Here is a 16579-nt window from a genome sequence, read left to right as displayed (position 1 = left end):
ATTTCTTTTAGTTTGGATTTTTTCCAAACGACTAGAATTTGAAGGAAGCAATATGTACAGAATTTTCAATGGAAGCTGTATTTTATGTGGAGGTTAGAGTATTTATTTAGAGATTTCTTTTTTAAGTAAGTTCAACATGACTACATTTGAAGAAGGAACAATGTCCCTCTACTTTAAAGACTTTGCCAGGTTTTTGATGCGTGCAGTTTTTAGTCTGCACCACTCACAACTGGAAGGCAGCAGCACAGGTTGGTTGTAGAGACTCCTCCGTCTGGTGCTAGTGTTCAGTGAACACCAGCAGCAAAAACAGCAGCAGCCCCATGCGTGCAAGGTAAAGACATGCTCCTAGTTCTGTGACCCTCTTTGCACACAGCATGGCAGCAGCAGCTCCCGGTTCGAAGGGCATACATAAGAAGTTGAAGGCCTTTTGCCAATCCTTTCCTCCTGGCCAGACCTGACAGAGCCTGGCAGAGCCCCCTGCAACCTCCCCAGGGCCAGCAAGTACATCACTGCTGTGCCCTACAGCAGAGGGACGTGTGGGGCAGGAGGAGTGGGCAGATACAGTCCACAGGCTGCAGCACAGTGCAATATTGTCTGGTCTGTTGTTGTGTTCAGACAGTGCTGGGTTTTGAACAGTAATACTGGAAAAATCGCCTACTGTATCAAAGGATTTAATTTATTCTCCAATTATGCTTTCACTTTTTGCAGTAACAGGCTGCAGAATATGAACTGCTCACTGCAGTCACATGAATATCAAAAGGAGAATCTTCCACTAAATTATACTAAATTAAGTTAATTTCTGTATAATGACTGATACTCATTTTTAAAAGTAGTCAACACAAGAAAAATACTTTTCTGAAATTTTACTAACCAGTAAATGGAAAAATTAAAGATACTAGATTTTCAGTGATCCCACCTTAAACTCTTTGAATGACAGCACTTTGCTCTTGTTAGGACTAGGTATTACAGGACAGCAGCACTCCTTCACCCTGGAAATAAAAGAGCAAAACAAATGAGGTTTTTTTTTTTCTCTCATCAAAGCATATTCTACCAGAAGCCACATGTAGGTGTGTACAGAAACAGCAGCAGATGATGAGTGTCTCAGAAAGGCCACAAGCCAAATACTTAGAACATCCACACAGCTGGACAGCCAAAGGAAAACAGGAGTGACAGCTTAGAACAGGCTGGAAGCACGAAGCTGCAGCTGTGGTTTGTGAGTTATGCTGATTACAATCTCTGTCTACAACAGAAAAGTGTACTATAACTTACCACTTCATCTTCCAGCGGCATATAGCTGCTACTAGTGATGGAACTATCACTAGCAGGACTAGAAGATACAGCATGTTTGCTAGGAAAGAAAAATACTTTAAAAATTTGTTTTCAACTTCTCACCTGTTAAAGTCAATATAGCCCAAATTTCTGGGACAAAAATAACATCAGCCCCATGTGGGATACCTGCCACGAACTCAGCTGTAAAACTGTGTGGTCCATGGTTGCAAGATAGTTTGGCTGGCAGTTCTGGGATACACCTGTAAGTCATTGGACCTTGATTTCCTTTACCAAAATTAATTATTACTAGATTGCTTTTACTTTGCCCTCATGTGGGCATCTTAAGGGTAAATTTCCAAAAGTTAAGACAATGATAACCTCACTTAACTATTTGTTTTAGAAGACAGATTTTTACCATGAGACACTGACAGAACATCTGTACCTCCAGTATGGACGGACTACAGCAAGACACACACTACACAGGTGTTCGTGCTCTCCTGGGATTTATGCCGACACAAGAATCTCAGTATTTCTTTCTAGCTGGAAGCTACAGCCTTGGGCTATGTCTCTCACAAACAGCTGAGGCTACACTAAGCAGGCCGAGGGGGAGCGCTAGCTAGAGCTCACTCTCCATCTTGCCCTGTGCCAGGCAGTTTGTGTGTCCCTACCATACACCACAGCAGGGAATGGGCACACTACATTCTCCTTTTATCTCTTCTGGGGTAATTAAGCGCCCATTTTGGTTCCCTGTGTGGCTGTACAAATGTTTGTGCCTACACAAGAGAACGCTGGAGCATGGGAACTGGAACACGGGTGTAAGAGGCGACCTGCCTCCTGTGAGGATACCATGAGGGTTTAAGATACTGCTAATTAGCCTGAAAAACGAAGTCTCCTTGCATGAGCCAATGCTTCACCCTTTCCTACCCCTCCCCCTTCACCTCCAGCCCTGACAAATTTTTCTAAACCAGGCATCTCCTAGTTGGATTGTACGTTTCACAACCACAGCTGCTGAGTGGTATTTTCAAGGGACAGAACAACGGGCAAGTGATTTCCTGTTCTGCTTTGATGATCAAATCCGCTGAGTTCGCACACTACAATGCTGAAACCAACGACCCTTTCTTATTGACTTACGAAGGAGTTAACTTGGCAATGGATTTAAAGACTGATAAGAATAAGAATCAACATTAGAAGTTTGAGAGTCCATACAGAAATTACCTCTTTGCACACAGGTCTGTCATTTTTCCCATATTGGAAACGTAGTTAAATCCAAATGCAATTCTTCAATGCATTCTTGCAAAAAGGACTCACTACATGCAAACGTGCATATAATTATGCTATTTCCCATAAAGATATGACTTAAATAAGGATGTACAATTATTTCTATTCTAAAATAAAAAAACACAGCTACTTGAAAGTATCAAAATGCCGTGTTGGCATGCACATTTCATTTCTCAGTTGAATCTTTTCTCAAGTGCATGTCACATTGAATTAAATGTTTTCCCTTGAGAAAGGAAGATTATTCTAACCCTTTAAATCATCCCATCCTTCTGCTAGAAGACAAATTTTCCACAGCCAATACTCACAGCTAAACGGTGTATCTATGTATATAAAGTTAACAATGGGAGTCTCTCCTCCACCTGTATATGCTTTAACCACTAGTTTGTATTTTGTGTTCGACAACAGGTGTTTCACGGTGTATCTCTTTTCTTCTGGGTTTTCAATTGTGTATTTACATAGTACTGAAGCATCTAAAATGAAACAGATAAGATAGAATCACAGATTCACAGAATCTTAGAATCATAGAATGGTTTGGGGTTGGAAGGGACCTTAAGGATCACTAGTTCCAACACCCTGCCACAGGCAGGGACACCGTTCACTAGACCAGGTTGCTCAAAACCCCATCCAACCTAGCCTTGAACACTGCCAGGGAGGGGGCATCCACAGCTTCTCTGTGGATGTCTCACCAATCTCAAAGTAAAAAAAGGATCCTTGTACCTAATCTAAATCTACTCTGTTTCAGTTTAAAACCATTACCCCTTGTCCTATCACTACAGGCCCTGGTAAAAAGTCTCTCTTCATCCTTCTTATAAGCTCCCTTTTAAGTACTGAAAGGTTGCAATAAAGTCTTCCCCAAAATGCTTCAAATCAGCTTAACTGAGACTGCTAGACCACTGAAATAACAACATTTGCAACCCACCTTCTTTGTAATTTGCACCCTTTCTTCTGAGAAGGATGATGCATCCTGACTCACTGCCACTGGGCTGAACTCACATCCCTTCTAACTGCACTGTACATACATAGCATTGCCCATCCTCTGGCAGATGACCTAATAACTTGCTGTCAAAAGCTGCAACGGTTTATTTTAATTTCCTTTTATTAGAGCTTTTTAACAGAATTGGGTTTTGCCATTTCCTTTTTTGCCAGAATCCTGTAGCCCTTAAGCTTAGGTCAAGTTCTTTCAAGATAATCAACAGCAAGAAATCTCTTGCTGAAAAAAAAAACCCTCTTTTGCCTCTCTATTGTGCAACTCCCAGACCCCAGGGAGAAAAGGGTTAGTTTATTCCTCCTCTTCCCAGTCACACCCCTTGTCTGTTCACTCAGACACACTGGGGAGCAGGAAATCTTCGATTTAAACATTTTAAAGTCTAACTGGGATTACTTGCAAAATTATGGTACTTCTGTGGTTAGTTTAGTTCTGACAGGAACTCCTACATAAGCCTCTTTCAGTTCAAACTAAGCTTTTCAGCCTGATACTAGTCTAATCAGCAGAAGGATGTGATAGAGGACATGACCCAGCTGGCAGAAGAGGCAAGAAAAAAAAAATATCCTTGAACATGTTGGAAACATCTGAAAATGATAATGGAGCAAAGTCATCTGGAGCAGTTTTGAGTGTGGAGCAGGATGATCAAATACAAAAGTTTAAACGTGGCTTTGTGCCACCGCACAGCTCAGTTCTGCTGAAGTAACTCCACTGTAGAGCACAGCCACAAATACCTTCACTATAAAAGGATTTAAATGGGGAATTTACACAGTGCTCCAATTCTGAAGGAAATAAATTGTATCCCATCTGTTTCTAAAATACCCCAAATTCTAGTAAAACTAACATGCTTCCTATGACTCTCATCCAAGCAGACCACAAACAGATGTTTTCAAAATTCATCCAGAACTCAGATCATAAGAGGCAGAAACTTGACTCCTCCTAGAGTACTGCAAGAATCCTTTCTGGAGCTCACACTAGAGTTAAAAGGAGCTACGGACAACAGGACAGGGGCTATAAACCTGTATAAAGCCACAGCCCACTTCTGCCCATTAGCATCTCAAGCATTAGAGAAGAATCAAAACCAGCAGGTGTTGAAATCTGTATGTTGCCTAATGAGCTAATTTGCCTGCCTAATGTAAACTTTCTAAGAGGCTGCAACATCAGCAACAGCCACCGTCTTTCACCTGTATCAACGACACAACTTCCTAAATCCCAGAGCTCAGTTACCTGGAAGAACGTGTTTTTTGGATCCTTTCAAACTGCAGTCCTCTTGTATAGGTGACACATAAACATGGTAGCCTCTTACAAAACCAGACTGTGACTCATTTGTGGGATAAGAATCCCAAGATAGTGTTACTGCATTGAAAGTCAGTTCAACTTTTTCCACAACAGGGTCAAGGAGAGGAGCTGGAAAAAAGGAAATTCAAGTTAAACTTGTCATTATTCTTCAAGAATGTTTATCTTCTCACTTTAAAAATGTCTCAGTTCTCATGTGCTGTTTCTGTTTATATCTTACTTGTTTTTAAAAGCTGAACAAAGCCAAAGAGCTTCACAAAAACTGTCAACTTCACAGACCCTTCATGTAGTCCACATTATACACAAAGTAGTGACTGCTAATCGCAGCTTTGTTTAACTATTTTAATTAACATGGACTCTACCTGGTCACTGCACTAGTCAACTATCCTCAATGCAGGGCTGTGTATGTTGTTGTACAACTTTTAAATATTTCACTGATGATACAGAAACAAAACAGCAAATACATTTTTTCCAGCAGGAGGAAGGCTGTGGAATGCTTCTGTTTGTGTCAGATGCATTTAGCAAATACACAAACCCTAAATATGTTGACAACTTACGTAGCTCCTTGAGATAACCAGTCTTCTTCTCCAGTAAGGAGGCTCTATTAGCAACAGATCCATAGATGTGGAAGTTGTACCTCACTCCCGGAACAAAAGCAGCTAGAAAATAGTGGAACTGATTACAAAAATAGGTTACTGTTTGTCTTTTGGTTTTGCTTTTACTTAACTGCTTTCTACAAAGGTCTATAATCCACTAGGAATCTTGTGTGCTATTGTGCTATTAAAGCAATTGAAGGAGACACAGGGTAAACCAATTCTTAGTGTGCATAATGCGAATTGAACACATTTATTCTTTCTGAAAGAACTGAGGAGGGGGGTTAATATATTTTTGTTGCCCTAGAGTATTCAAGATGAGTGCACAATAGACTCTCAACGCACCAAAGAGCAAGGTAATTTCATTTCCATCTCTGGCACAGGAAAAGGTCGTGTTTTGGCCTGCTTAACGTAGACACACACCCATGCATCACTGACATCCACTCCCATTCAGATTAACCAAGTGCATCCCACTGAAGAACTGGACAACATCTTTTCCATCTTTTCACCAAACTCTCCTTCAGTAAGGACACAGGCTTCCATATGTTTGTATGAATTGAAGTGCAGTTCCTTTATTGCATATTGAAATGGTGTTCAGTCAAATTTTGTTCAAACATGTTTCATTCCGAAGTGAACCCTCAGCTCAAGAGACGCCAGGAAGTCTATTCTTGCAGCTGTGGAAGTATATGAGAGCAACTTTCACACAGCCAGAAAGGATTTAGGTCTAATGGCCACAACTAGGATAAATAACACACAACTGGTCCTAAGCAAGGACTGGTGCTGAGACACATTATTTGTGGCACACTGACAGCACTAAGCCTTTCACTACACAGTGGGTGTTAAATTGCCCAAGTCCAAACTTCTGACATGCGTTACAGATAAGGCAGAGCTCCATCTTGCATCTCTCCTGCTAAAAGATTTTTAACTCAACTCCTTCATTAGCCTCATCATCCTCCTTCCAGATGTTACTACAAGCTAGTCAGAAGAGGTTTTTTCTAAAATATTATGCTGACTTCCAAGGCTTAATGGTGCTGGCACATTTGTGATGTCTAATTCATTTGCTAGGCAAAACATTATGCCACATGCCTTTGAAGAACTACACCTGCACTGCACAGACTTCAATATTGCAGAGCATTTTTTTCCTAAATTCAGTCAATACCCACAGCATAAAAGATTACTCCACAGACATCAAAAAGAAAAATTGTTTGGCTTTCACCTGAGTTGATCAAAGCACTGGAAGTGTTTGGCCCAAATCTCTTCCACTGTAAATCACAAGGCTGCAACATTGGAAAGTTACACCAATCGATAATGTAACTGTCATATATATGTCTGGGCTCCCAGGAAATAAAAATGCCATCATCTGTACCATTAACCTGTTCTTCTTTAAGCTCTGAACCACTGAGCTCTTCTTCAGTGCCTAGGAATGAACAAAACAGTCTCTATTACTTTCCTGCATGAGACCTCAGATTTGGTCAATATAGTTTCTATGCTAAGCTATTAAAAAAATAAAAAAATAGTTTAATTCCTTCACTATCAGACGTATGGGCTCTTTCACATGCTGAAAGCTGATCTCTTTGTATGCTGAAAGCTAACAGCTCAAAAAACATCCAGTAATTATTACTATATATTCATAAAAAAAAACTCAACTGCAAAACCTGGAGTCATAAACAGAAAGACACAAGAGGTTAATCACACACAAAGGGTTCCCTGCGAGGCACCAGCTGCACCTTAACAGTACCTGCTGCAGGTCTGAGGCTGTAGCTTAAGGCTAAATGTGTTTTGCTCTGCCAAGACTCTGTGGAAAAAAGACTTTCTGTTGTAAGGGATGGATCAAGGCACTTAAGCATAATATACATAAACTTAACACCCTATAAGCAAAAATACAGTAATAATTTCCAGCTAGTAGTGATGTGAGTTAACAGGCCAGGTTAATTTGTTCCCCCAAGATGATAAATTATCATTTCACTTAAAATAGATGGAAACAAAACTCTCATAATGGGCATCTAAGTTTAACTGAACATACTCCTACTGTTACCTGTAGCTCTAGGGATGATCAATACTGAAGGAAGTGAATAATTAACATTGTTCTTTGCCATGATACTGAATCTGTAGGAATGGTTATCAATGGAAATCCTTGTGCTATTGTAGACTGATGAAAAGGATATGCTTTCGGGCTTAGAGCCACCTTCTACTTTTTCCCAGGTTACTTCATACGAAATACTTCTTCCATTTGCTCGAAAACTTGGTGCTTGCTGAGGAAAAAAAATATGTTGGTAGACACCAATTACTTAGTAAATTTTGCCAAAAAAAATATGAGAAGAGCAGTTAGAATTTTAAATAACTAAGTGGATATATTACTTCTGTAAGAATATAAACATTTGTTTCCATACATGCATACACATACTGGTTGAAATGGAAACACAGAAATCTCACTAATGGGATTTGTCTTGTTATAATGCTTAGAAGAACAGAACTATATGTCTGAAATGCCAGGACAGCACACAATCATACAGCTACATATGTTCTGAAATATGTTATATATAATATTTGTCTTAGATTCTTAAAAGACTTTTTCATACTGAATTGCTATTAAGTGCACACAAACTTGTTAAAGTTCACAGGAGAAGTTTCCAAGCCCTTTTTGAAGGGTTTTGTTTCCGTTTCTGTATCCATGTCTCACCTTCCAGAACAAGGTCACATTCCGCCCCCCCAGAACTGGTGTAATTTCTCTCCAGATGTCCAGTTTCCCTGATGGAGCTGCAATAAATACAGCAAAACAAAGATGCTCTAGGTGCAGAAAGGCTAAGCTGTTTAATTGCTTCCTCTCATTTAAAGAATTCCTCCCCCCTTGTCCCCTTCATTCTTTTTCCTGAATGAATGTCCGTTTCATTTCTCTAGAAAAATCATCATCTGCTTGCAGTTCCCAGGTGCTTGTTCCCACCTCTGCACAGTTACTCCAGCCCTCACAGACCACTGTAACTCAGTCTGTCCATCCTCCCAGTTATCTGGATTTCCCACTGCCTGCACTGGATGAAATGGCAGAGACTGGCAGGTAGGATGAGAGCTGTTTAAGAGGCCATCTTCTTCAAAGTTTGCTTGTTGTGGTTCTGCTTTTATGCATGCAACAGGCCTCTGCTTTAGCTACACAGCAGAAGAAGAGTAGCAAATAGCAAACAGAGGTGGCAAGCGAAGAATATCCTTCAAGCTTCCCTTCTCAACAGGCTGGACATACTTGCTTCCTTTGTTCTGATGGTTTGGGCTTCACTCCATTCACTCCACCTCCAGAAATGCTTAGCTGCTGCACAGTGTACTCTAGCTGTGTATTCAGCGTACGGCTGCAGTCCACCCAGGGTGATGCTGGCATAATGGAGATGCGTGTCTGAACTATTGTGCTGCAAGACAGAAAAACAGAATAGTCAGAGCTCAGTTCAGCTTCATTAGCAAGAGGTTTTTGTCTGAAAAAATAATTCTTCCTCTAGATCCTATGGTAGCCAGTTAAGCTTGACTTGGAAAAGATAATCATGGAACAAAAGTAAAAAAAAAAAACAAACAAAAGAGATGCATGAGATCCAAAGACTGGGGGATCCAAAAAGAGGTTTGCAAGTCATCTCTGTGTAACTGTCTGAGTAGCTGAGTAGGAGTCACTCACAACCTGCCAAATGACCACTCTTTACATCAAGGAGGGAATTTAGTGAGATCTTATCCTCACCCAGTCTGGGTCTCTTACTCAGTTCATGTATGTAGGATGTTCCAGCTCTAGGCACAGCATCTACAGCTACCTTTTCTTCCCATTTTTTTCCCAAACGTTTCCCCCACTCCCTTCTAAGAAGCAGGGTGAGCTCTGGTAAGAGTCAAAAACTAAACATGATTTTAAGCCTCTCCTCTAAACTGTCTCCTGCAATGGTCAACTGCAGCAGCCATTTGATCTAATAGCTCTTTAGCAATACTTAAGACAGAACACAGCTTGCTCCTGAGGCATCTTCATAATGCCTTTTATTATCTTCATAATGCCTTTTACTATGCTAGAGGCAAGCTGCCCTCGCAAGAAAAGGTCTACAGAGAAACCACAGTACGTATGCAGTGAGTCAGTGAACCTCGCTGTGTGTGAAAGAGGTGGAACAAGACAAAAAGTCTGCTCAAATAATCTTCAAGGAGATGGAAGAGTGTATGAAGAAAAACTGTTCTGGGGTTCCCTCACTAGAAACCAGACACACTACCATCAAGTACAGTCAATAATATACAGAAAACTCCTGGAGAATATAAAAAAAAAACCCTTCAACACACCTGTCCACCATTTGTGTGTAAGCTTATATGAGTTGTACAAACATGACAAATCAAGATTAGCAATAGCTAACAGCAATTATAAGGCCCAGAACTATTTTCATTTATAGAAATCTCAGAACCCATCCAGCAGAGGACAGAGCCACATAAGCAGACCAGTCACACCGTGCACTTCAGCCAGCAGTATCGGAAGTGTTGGGAGTATGAATTAGTGCCAGCAATGGCTGCCCATGTCGACCACATCATCAGTGTAGAGCTTGGGAGCAAACAAATCCAGAAAATAGATACATCAACATGCTCACAAGATTTAGTGCATTCATATTGCTGGGGAATTATTTTTTACTCTCAAGTCAAAAAGATATTCGCTATGTTTTTGTGTATGAAATTCAAGTTTCATACCAGTTCTACTTTCCCATCGGGTTGGCGCACTTCAGTCTGACAAAAGAGTTCAATTCCTCTGTTTCGATGTTTCCAATATAATGTGATGTCTGTATCTGTGCATTCTTCCCACAGCTGGAAAGGTGCAGCGGGATAAACTGCCAATGGAAAATCTGAGTTAGCTCTTGTAAAACATAAAATATATTCAAAAGTATTTTAAGATATTTTAGCTGAGCTGTAAAAGCAAGCAAGTAATATAGATTTTTCTGCCAGTCTAGGAGAAGCAGATATAAATTAGTAAAAATTAATTTCAGAATGTAAATGTAAGTAAATGTTATAGAAGATTAAAAAAAATCCTTGTGCTGACTTGGAACTATTTTAGAACATCATGAACTAAAGAGTCAGAGACCTTTATTGCAAATGCAGTAAAAGTCTCTAACTCAGGGCCTGGCAGAGGCTCCTGAAGTAGCATGGTGAGTAACGTTTGCCACATTTCTACACCTCAGAATCCAGCCTGTTCACCAGCAATTTTATTCACAACTCTTACACTGACTCCTGCCAGTAGTTACTCTCTGGTAAAGAGTGCCAAAAGATTTCTTCCAAAAGATTTCAAGATCCTTTACTGCTATGTAAGCAGTATTCAGCAAGAGCAGCAGATCTCAAACTCTCCCAATCTTATCAGTCCAATTGTAAAGAATAAGACACGGCAATGCAAGTGGTTTACAGCTTTGGCCATTATCCTAGAACTTCATGGACTATGAATTACAATTTGAGGACTTTCAGACTCAAACGAGCTTGTGTTTGATACAGCATGTCCCAGCTACCACATATGCAGAATTGGAAAGGATGGACTTCAGTTTTCCTTTATTTGCTGACATGCTTTAAGTAAGGAAAATTCTACTGTAAATATGTCCAGAATCAGAGAAAACATAACAGACTTTACAGCAATCTCCATTTAAGAGGTTAACTCATCATAAATATTGTATACAATTCCTTTAACTTGTAAAAAATCACTAGAACTGGAAAAAGAAAATTGTAGTAAAACTTTAATGCACTTAGCACATTGAATGTAACCTGGTTTAGCCTGATATCTGTGAAAACTTAGTTTATAATATTGTGTTTTCTCACTACAACCTGTCAGTTTTCTCCATTTTCTTCCTACTCTATTTCTTCCACTCCCAAACAATCAAATAATCAACTTTTAGAACTCTCATGCTGTTACCGGAAAATAGTAACCCAGAAAACTCTCTAAACCAAATGATAGTTTAGAAAGCCGACATTGGTTTATTGCAGTGCTGGGTGCATGGGGGATCTCTCCTCCTAGCATGCACACCTAGGGACAAAAGCTTGCTCATTATATACATTACAAAAGTGAATATTCATATAATTCCAGGAAAAGCCCACCTATTCCAAGAAACTTATGCATATGCTAATACATTATGTAATTGTCTTCGCGCATGCGTACTAAATTGGGAAAGGGGTCTTGGGTGGTCTCTGGGGGTCTCTGGTGGTCACAGTCCCCCCTAATTGTGCTTCTGCGCAAGCGTGGTCGAGGCCTTCTTGTTGACAAGTACATGTGGCCTCAAGGAGAAGATATCATTCTGGTTCTTACTGGACTTATCTCTCCTCTGGCACCAGAGTTTGTGAATCAAGTTAATTTAGACATCACAAAGTTGTTCTTTACAGTCTTGTTTCGTCTTTTGGCCCTTTTATAATTAGCAAAGAACTTAACAGAGACCTTTGTTTTTCTAAGACTAAGCATAAGCAGCATGAATCATCAACTACTAGAACATTGTTATCAGTCCCATAAGCAGACTCTATCTACAAAACATGCAGTTTTCTTCAGAACATATTGTTATTCTCTATTATTCTAGCTAAAAGGAAAATTACTGACAGCAAAGCTAATTCTGTGTAAAGGTAACACAGAGTAGGCTTTTAGAGCCTGCTCTGAGGCCTACTCTTGCTAAGCCATTGCTGAACCGAGCCGTCTGGTATCAATGCCTCTCTGAGACAAATTTAAGAGAGACAGGCATTTAACATATGTTCCTACAAGTCATACAAAAAAGCCTGTCTAGCAAAACTGTAATCAGTGGCTCTGAAGAAGGAAGCACTGCCAGAACACAGCAGTTACACTAGCAGCCTTCCTGTTCATCAGCCTGTCAGCTTCAGAACTAAGTGAAGCACATGTTACCTCCTGCTTCTTCAAACAGGTAAGGCAGCCACAGGACCTTTGGAACACTGAGGTGGATGTGGTGGGGCTAGAGGACACAAAGAACTGGAAATACTGCTGGAGACACAGGAAATACCCAGGTGTTTTGAGGCAGGAGTAGGTAGGAACTTATGGGACCTGGGGCGTGCTGTGGTAAAGGACACAACTAATAGGGAAGAAGGAATGACAGTCATCAGTTACTGCTCACAGAATAACCTGTTTTATTTCACTGATGATGAACTACTCTTCCTTACAGCAGCACAGCAGATGTTACTGTCCCATATTAGCACCAAGACAGGTTAGCACTGCCACATGTCTCCTGGCAATAGCTGCTTACACCTGTATCACATGTCATTTGGAGAGGTGTTAGTCATTTTATTTACCCACTTTTCAAAATATGTATCTCTATTTTATTTTGGAAAGACAGTAACTCCAGCAATAATATTTTGGAGAAAGGACTGAATTCCCACGTAACCTATGCGGACATTTTTCTTGAACTCCCCATTTTATATCCTTGTATCATGTTGCTTCCTACACTATGAACCAGCTTCAGCAAAGCAGCAGATTTTGAAGGATTAAGGGTCATTTCAATAACCAAATCTGACCTTTGGAGTTCAGCTATTTTCTACCATTAACACAACTTTGCAAAGCTGAAACTGAAGAGACAGCAGATAACTATAGCACAGGGATAGCTAATAAAAACTGTGAGGACAAAAATCAAGGACTTCCATACTTTAAACTGGGGCACTCAAGTATTAAGAACAGAAGGAGGACAAGGCCTGCAACAGAAAACCCTCAACAAAGACATAGAAAAGACCTTACTTCTGTGAGTTACATCAAAAACATCCGTGGCAGTTTTCTTTCCCAGTGGGTTTTCCACAGTCACTGTGATATTATAGATCCTCTGCTGGCCTATATCCCAAGAACACGAGCACTGCTCAGAACAACTTACTGTGCATGGAACCGGTTTTTGGGAAAACCTATCAAAGAAGCGGGAGGGAGAGAAGGGGGAAAAGAGAGAAAGACATTTTTCCATAATGTAGAATCAACACAGATATTGAGATTTTTGATGCCCAACTAGAATACAGCATCATAAAAAATAAGGCTGAAGGGGACTACAAGAAGTCACCCAGTTCTTTCCCCTAGCCTGAAGTAGGATGAGTAGAGGTATTGTTACAATTAGAAGAAAGTTTTCTTCAAAGTCTAAGTTTACTTTATCCTTCTAAGATACAGCTAAATTGCTTTTAGTGATTTCCTCATGGAAATTCTAAACTAGGGACTTAATTGCCAAGAATTAAACCATCCACATGCCTACCATTATGCTTTTAAATGAAGCAGTAATTTCAATTGCATCTTCTAACCTTCCATCTTTAAATCACCATCATAATATCTTAATGGAAGTGAATGATGCAGAGACCCAGAAGGTATACACGATGACCTGCCTTCTGCTGAGAACTTTTGATGAAAGTTTGTTGTGTTGATGTGGCATCTGTCCTGTTTTATGAGTTCCCCTTTCTCTGAAGGCACTGCTGTAAAGCCTCTCTCCATTTAGATGCCTCTGTAGTAAGAAGCAAAGGCCCACAGCTGTGTAACCTTGACTCAGACTGCTAAGAAAGAGCTGTGAAAAAGTCTGCAGAGAGATTTTACCAAAAAAAAAAAAAAGAAAAAAAGGTTGAAATTATAGACATTACAGACAGAAGGAGGATTTTTGAGACGGGATTGTCAGTAGCTGAAGGACTCAAGAAGGAAAACACCAGCATGTAAGTTATAAAATCCTAAAGAAAAAGAACTAGGGAGGCTAACTGAGGGCTAGCTGGGAATCATCAGTTTGAGTCAGCATTAGTGTCAATGGGTTGTGAACACACTAATATTCAGCCTACCAGCTGATTAAATCCTAGTTATCTGTTGTGCATGTTACCGAATTACATTATACTTTTAAGTTATCTATACCCTGATTGCAGGGTGTCTGCATACCTACTGAAAGATATCCAAACAAATTAACCCAAAAGAATGGTAATATCAACTTTTATCAAGCAGAACCTGGTCTGATGGACCTGCAAGTTTGTTATAGGTAGTCTAACTCAGAGCAGTTCTGCACTGCTCAAACTTTGTTAAATAAGCTGATCAGTGAGCTGGAAAGAGGCAGGCAGGTAGGTAATTGCAACAAGGATAAAAAACATTTCCACATTTAAAGGAAAGAACATGACTATTCCATATAGCACAGGACAAAGTTAATAGGACAATGAGGAGACTTACTCTTCAGACAAGGTGTATTTTGGTGAATGCTGTCCATAAAGATAGGTGTCTCCTCCTTGGCTCCAAGTACATGTTACTATTCTCATGTCTTGAGTTTGGCAGGAAAAATCATTAGGTGTATCAGGTGGTTCTTGTCAGAGGGAATAACCAAAAAAACATCAACAGCACAGCAGTCAAGGCAAAAGTCATCAACATTTTCACTGTATTAACAAACTAGAAATAATGGGTATGTACAAAGACTGGTTTACTACAGACGTTATTATTTCAATTACACTTACTCAATGACTACTCTGCAGAGAAAATCAGGATAACACCATAAATTAATTGCAATCCAAACACTCCTATATGTTATTATTTTTGTTATATTAATACATTCATTAATTTAATCTGTATTGTTTTATATCTGTAAAAATTGCGACTAGCCTTTGAAAGCGGGACTGTGCTGAGTTTTTACCACACACAGACAATGAAGCTGAACTCCTAAATGGGTAGGTATATTTAAAAATCAGTCACCTGTCCTGGGTTCAATTAATGAGATAAATCTGAATACATTTAATGCTATGCTTTAATGCTTTCTATATGCAAGTGTACAGATCTGAAGTCAGACATTAAACAGAGTTCAGCTGGACATGACAGGATAATGACAACTTACACCACGCTTTTTTTGTTTCTCCTCCCATTCCCCACAGCCATTCTTGACTTAATAACAACAGGAAAATAGAACTGTAATAAAGAATTCACTTACTACCCACAAGGAAAACCGCATAATCATAGCACTGCTCTTCATTGCAAGATTCTTGACAGTAGACCGTGATGTGAGGCACTTCTTGATGTGACACATTTTTCACAGTGAGAAGTCTAACTTGACTGTTCGTGTGATTGAAAACATGAACAGCTGGGACTAGAAAGAATTCCTTAATGATTTGACCTTTCCTTCCAATGCAACAAAGAGTGATGTCAGAGCCTTCCTCTACAATTTTTTCATTTGGAAAGATTTGCGGTCCATTGTTATTTGAAGTGTCCAGGCCTGCAAATTAATACATAATAAACAATTTCAAAATCTGCTCATGGCAGCAGCCTTCAACCAGAACACATAACTAAGCATCTACACAAATATCTGCTGTTATATTATCCATTCATGGACTTTTATTTAGTATTCTTCCCCATACAGAGATCAACTTCACATGTAATCATACCTACATTTCTCTTAAACCCATAAACATATAATGTAGTCCAACAAACTACTTAAGAGACTAAATCCATCTCACTGCCTTTTACTCAGGGGAAACAAGACCTGTGCATTCAAGAACTGCCTTTACAGATGAACGCTACCATCTGCATCTATGAACAGGCTGATGCTTACAGCTAAAATGCCTCCTCTTGAAGTTTATGAGCAGGGGGCTAGAAAAACATCATGTTCTGAAGCTCATGCAGAGCTCAGCTAAGAGGAGTCAACATTGAATGAATCAGATCAGTAAGGGGATACTCAACTTGGAATGAGACTCCTGTTGCTTTCAATGTTGGACTCCTTGCTGGATGCAAAAATTAGCGGGATTTAAGTCTCACAGGCTTTTACACAGGCTGGAGATAAAATCTACTCTCAAGAATCTGATCAAAAAAATCTTATGAAGTCTAGAGTCACTATCTTTCAGAGATGTCTAAATCAGGTCTGTAATGTAGGACCAGTTTGTGACAAAGAAATAGTATTTTTGATCCCTATCCAATTTCAATTGAAAAAATAAATTCTCCAAGATTAAGATTAGTGAAAAAGAAAGGAGAGTCTTGCAGCCTATTTCCCATTATATAAGGTGAAGGAGATGGGCAATTTATGCCCATGCACAGGCAGTGGAAGCAGGGACAGGTATCCAGGCAAGACTATAGAGACGCTGTCCGGTTGTGTAGGGATGTGGTCAGAAAGGCCAAGGCACAGCTGGAGCTGAACTTGGCAAGGAATGCAAATAATAGTAAGAGGGGCTTCTCTAGGTATGTCAGACAGAAAAGGAAAGTCAAAGAAAGCGTACCCCCCGATGAACACGA

The 16579-nt window shown here is 39.9% G+C and overlaps 1 protein-coding gene across 1 annotated transcript in view; it reads right to left on the bottom strand.

The window, feature by feature from the left end:
• Positions 1 to 16579, bottom strand: part of LOC137676654 (oncostatin-M-specific receptor subunit beta-like) — a 34095-nt gene that overhangs the window by 646 nt on the left and 16870 nt on the right. The window contains exons 5-17 of the mRNA XM_068423622.1: positions 15288 to 15569; positions 14543 to 14672; positions 13109 to 13266; positions 10099 to 10235; positions 8651 to 8810; positions 8099 to 8175; positions 7454 to 7670; positions 6635 to 6835; positions 5383 to 5484; positions 4757 to 4936; positions 2853 to 3017; positions 1270 to 1348; positions 917 to 989 (exon numbers count right to left, since the gene is read on the bottom strand). Coding sequence (XP_068279723.1) covers positions 917 to 989; positions 1270 to 1348; positions 2853 to 3017; positions 4757 to 4936; positions 5383 to 5484; positions 6635 to 6835; positions 7454 to 7670; positions 8099 to 8175; positions 8651 to 8810; positions 10099 to 10235; positions 13109 to 13266; positions 14543 to 14672; positions 15288 to 15569 — 1961 coding nt within the window. The remainder of the gene's footprint in view (positions 1 to 916; positions 990 to 1269; positions 1349 to 2852; positions 3018 to 4756; positions 4937 to 5382; positions 5485 to 6634; positions 6836 to 7453; positions 7671 to 8098; positions 8176 to 8650; positions 8811 to 10098; positions 10236 to 13108; positions 13267 to 14542; positions 14673 to 15287; positions 15570 to 16579) is intronic.

The sequence above is a fragment of the Nyctibius grandis genome, chromosome Z (genome assembly GCF_013368605.1).
Source record: "Nyctibius grandis isolate bNycGra1 chromosome Z, bNycGra1.pri, whole genome shotgun sequence".
NCBI classification, from domain to species: Eukaryota; Metazoa; Chordata; class Aves; order Nyctibiiformes; family Nyctibiidae; genus Nyctibius; species Nyctibius grandis.
This window is presented reverse-complemented; position numbering and strand designations above follow the sequence as displayed.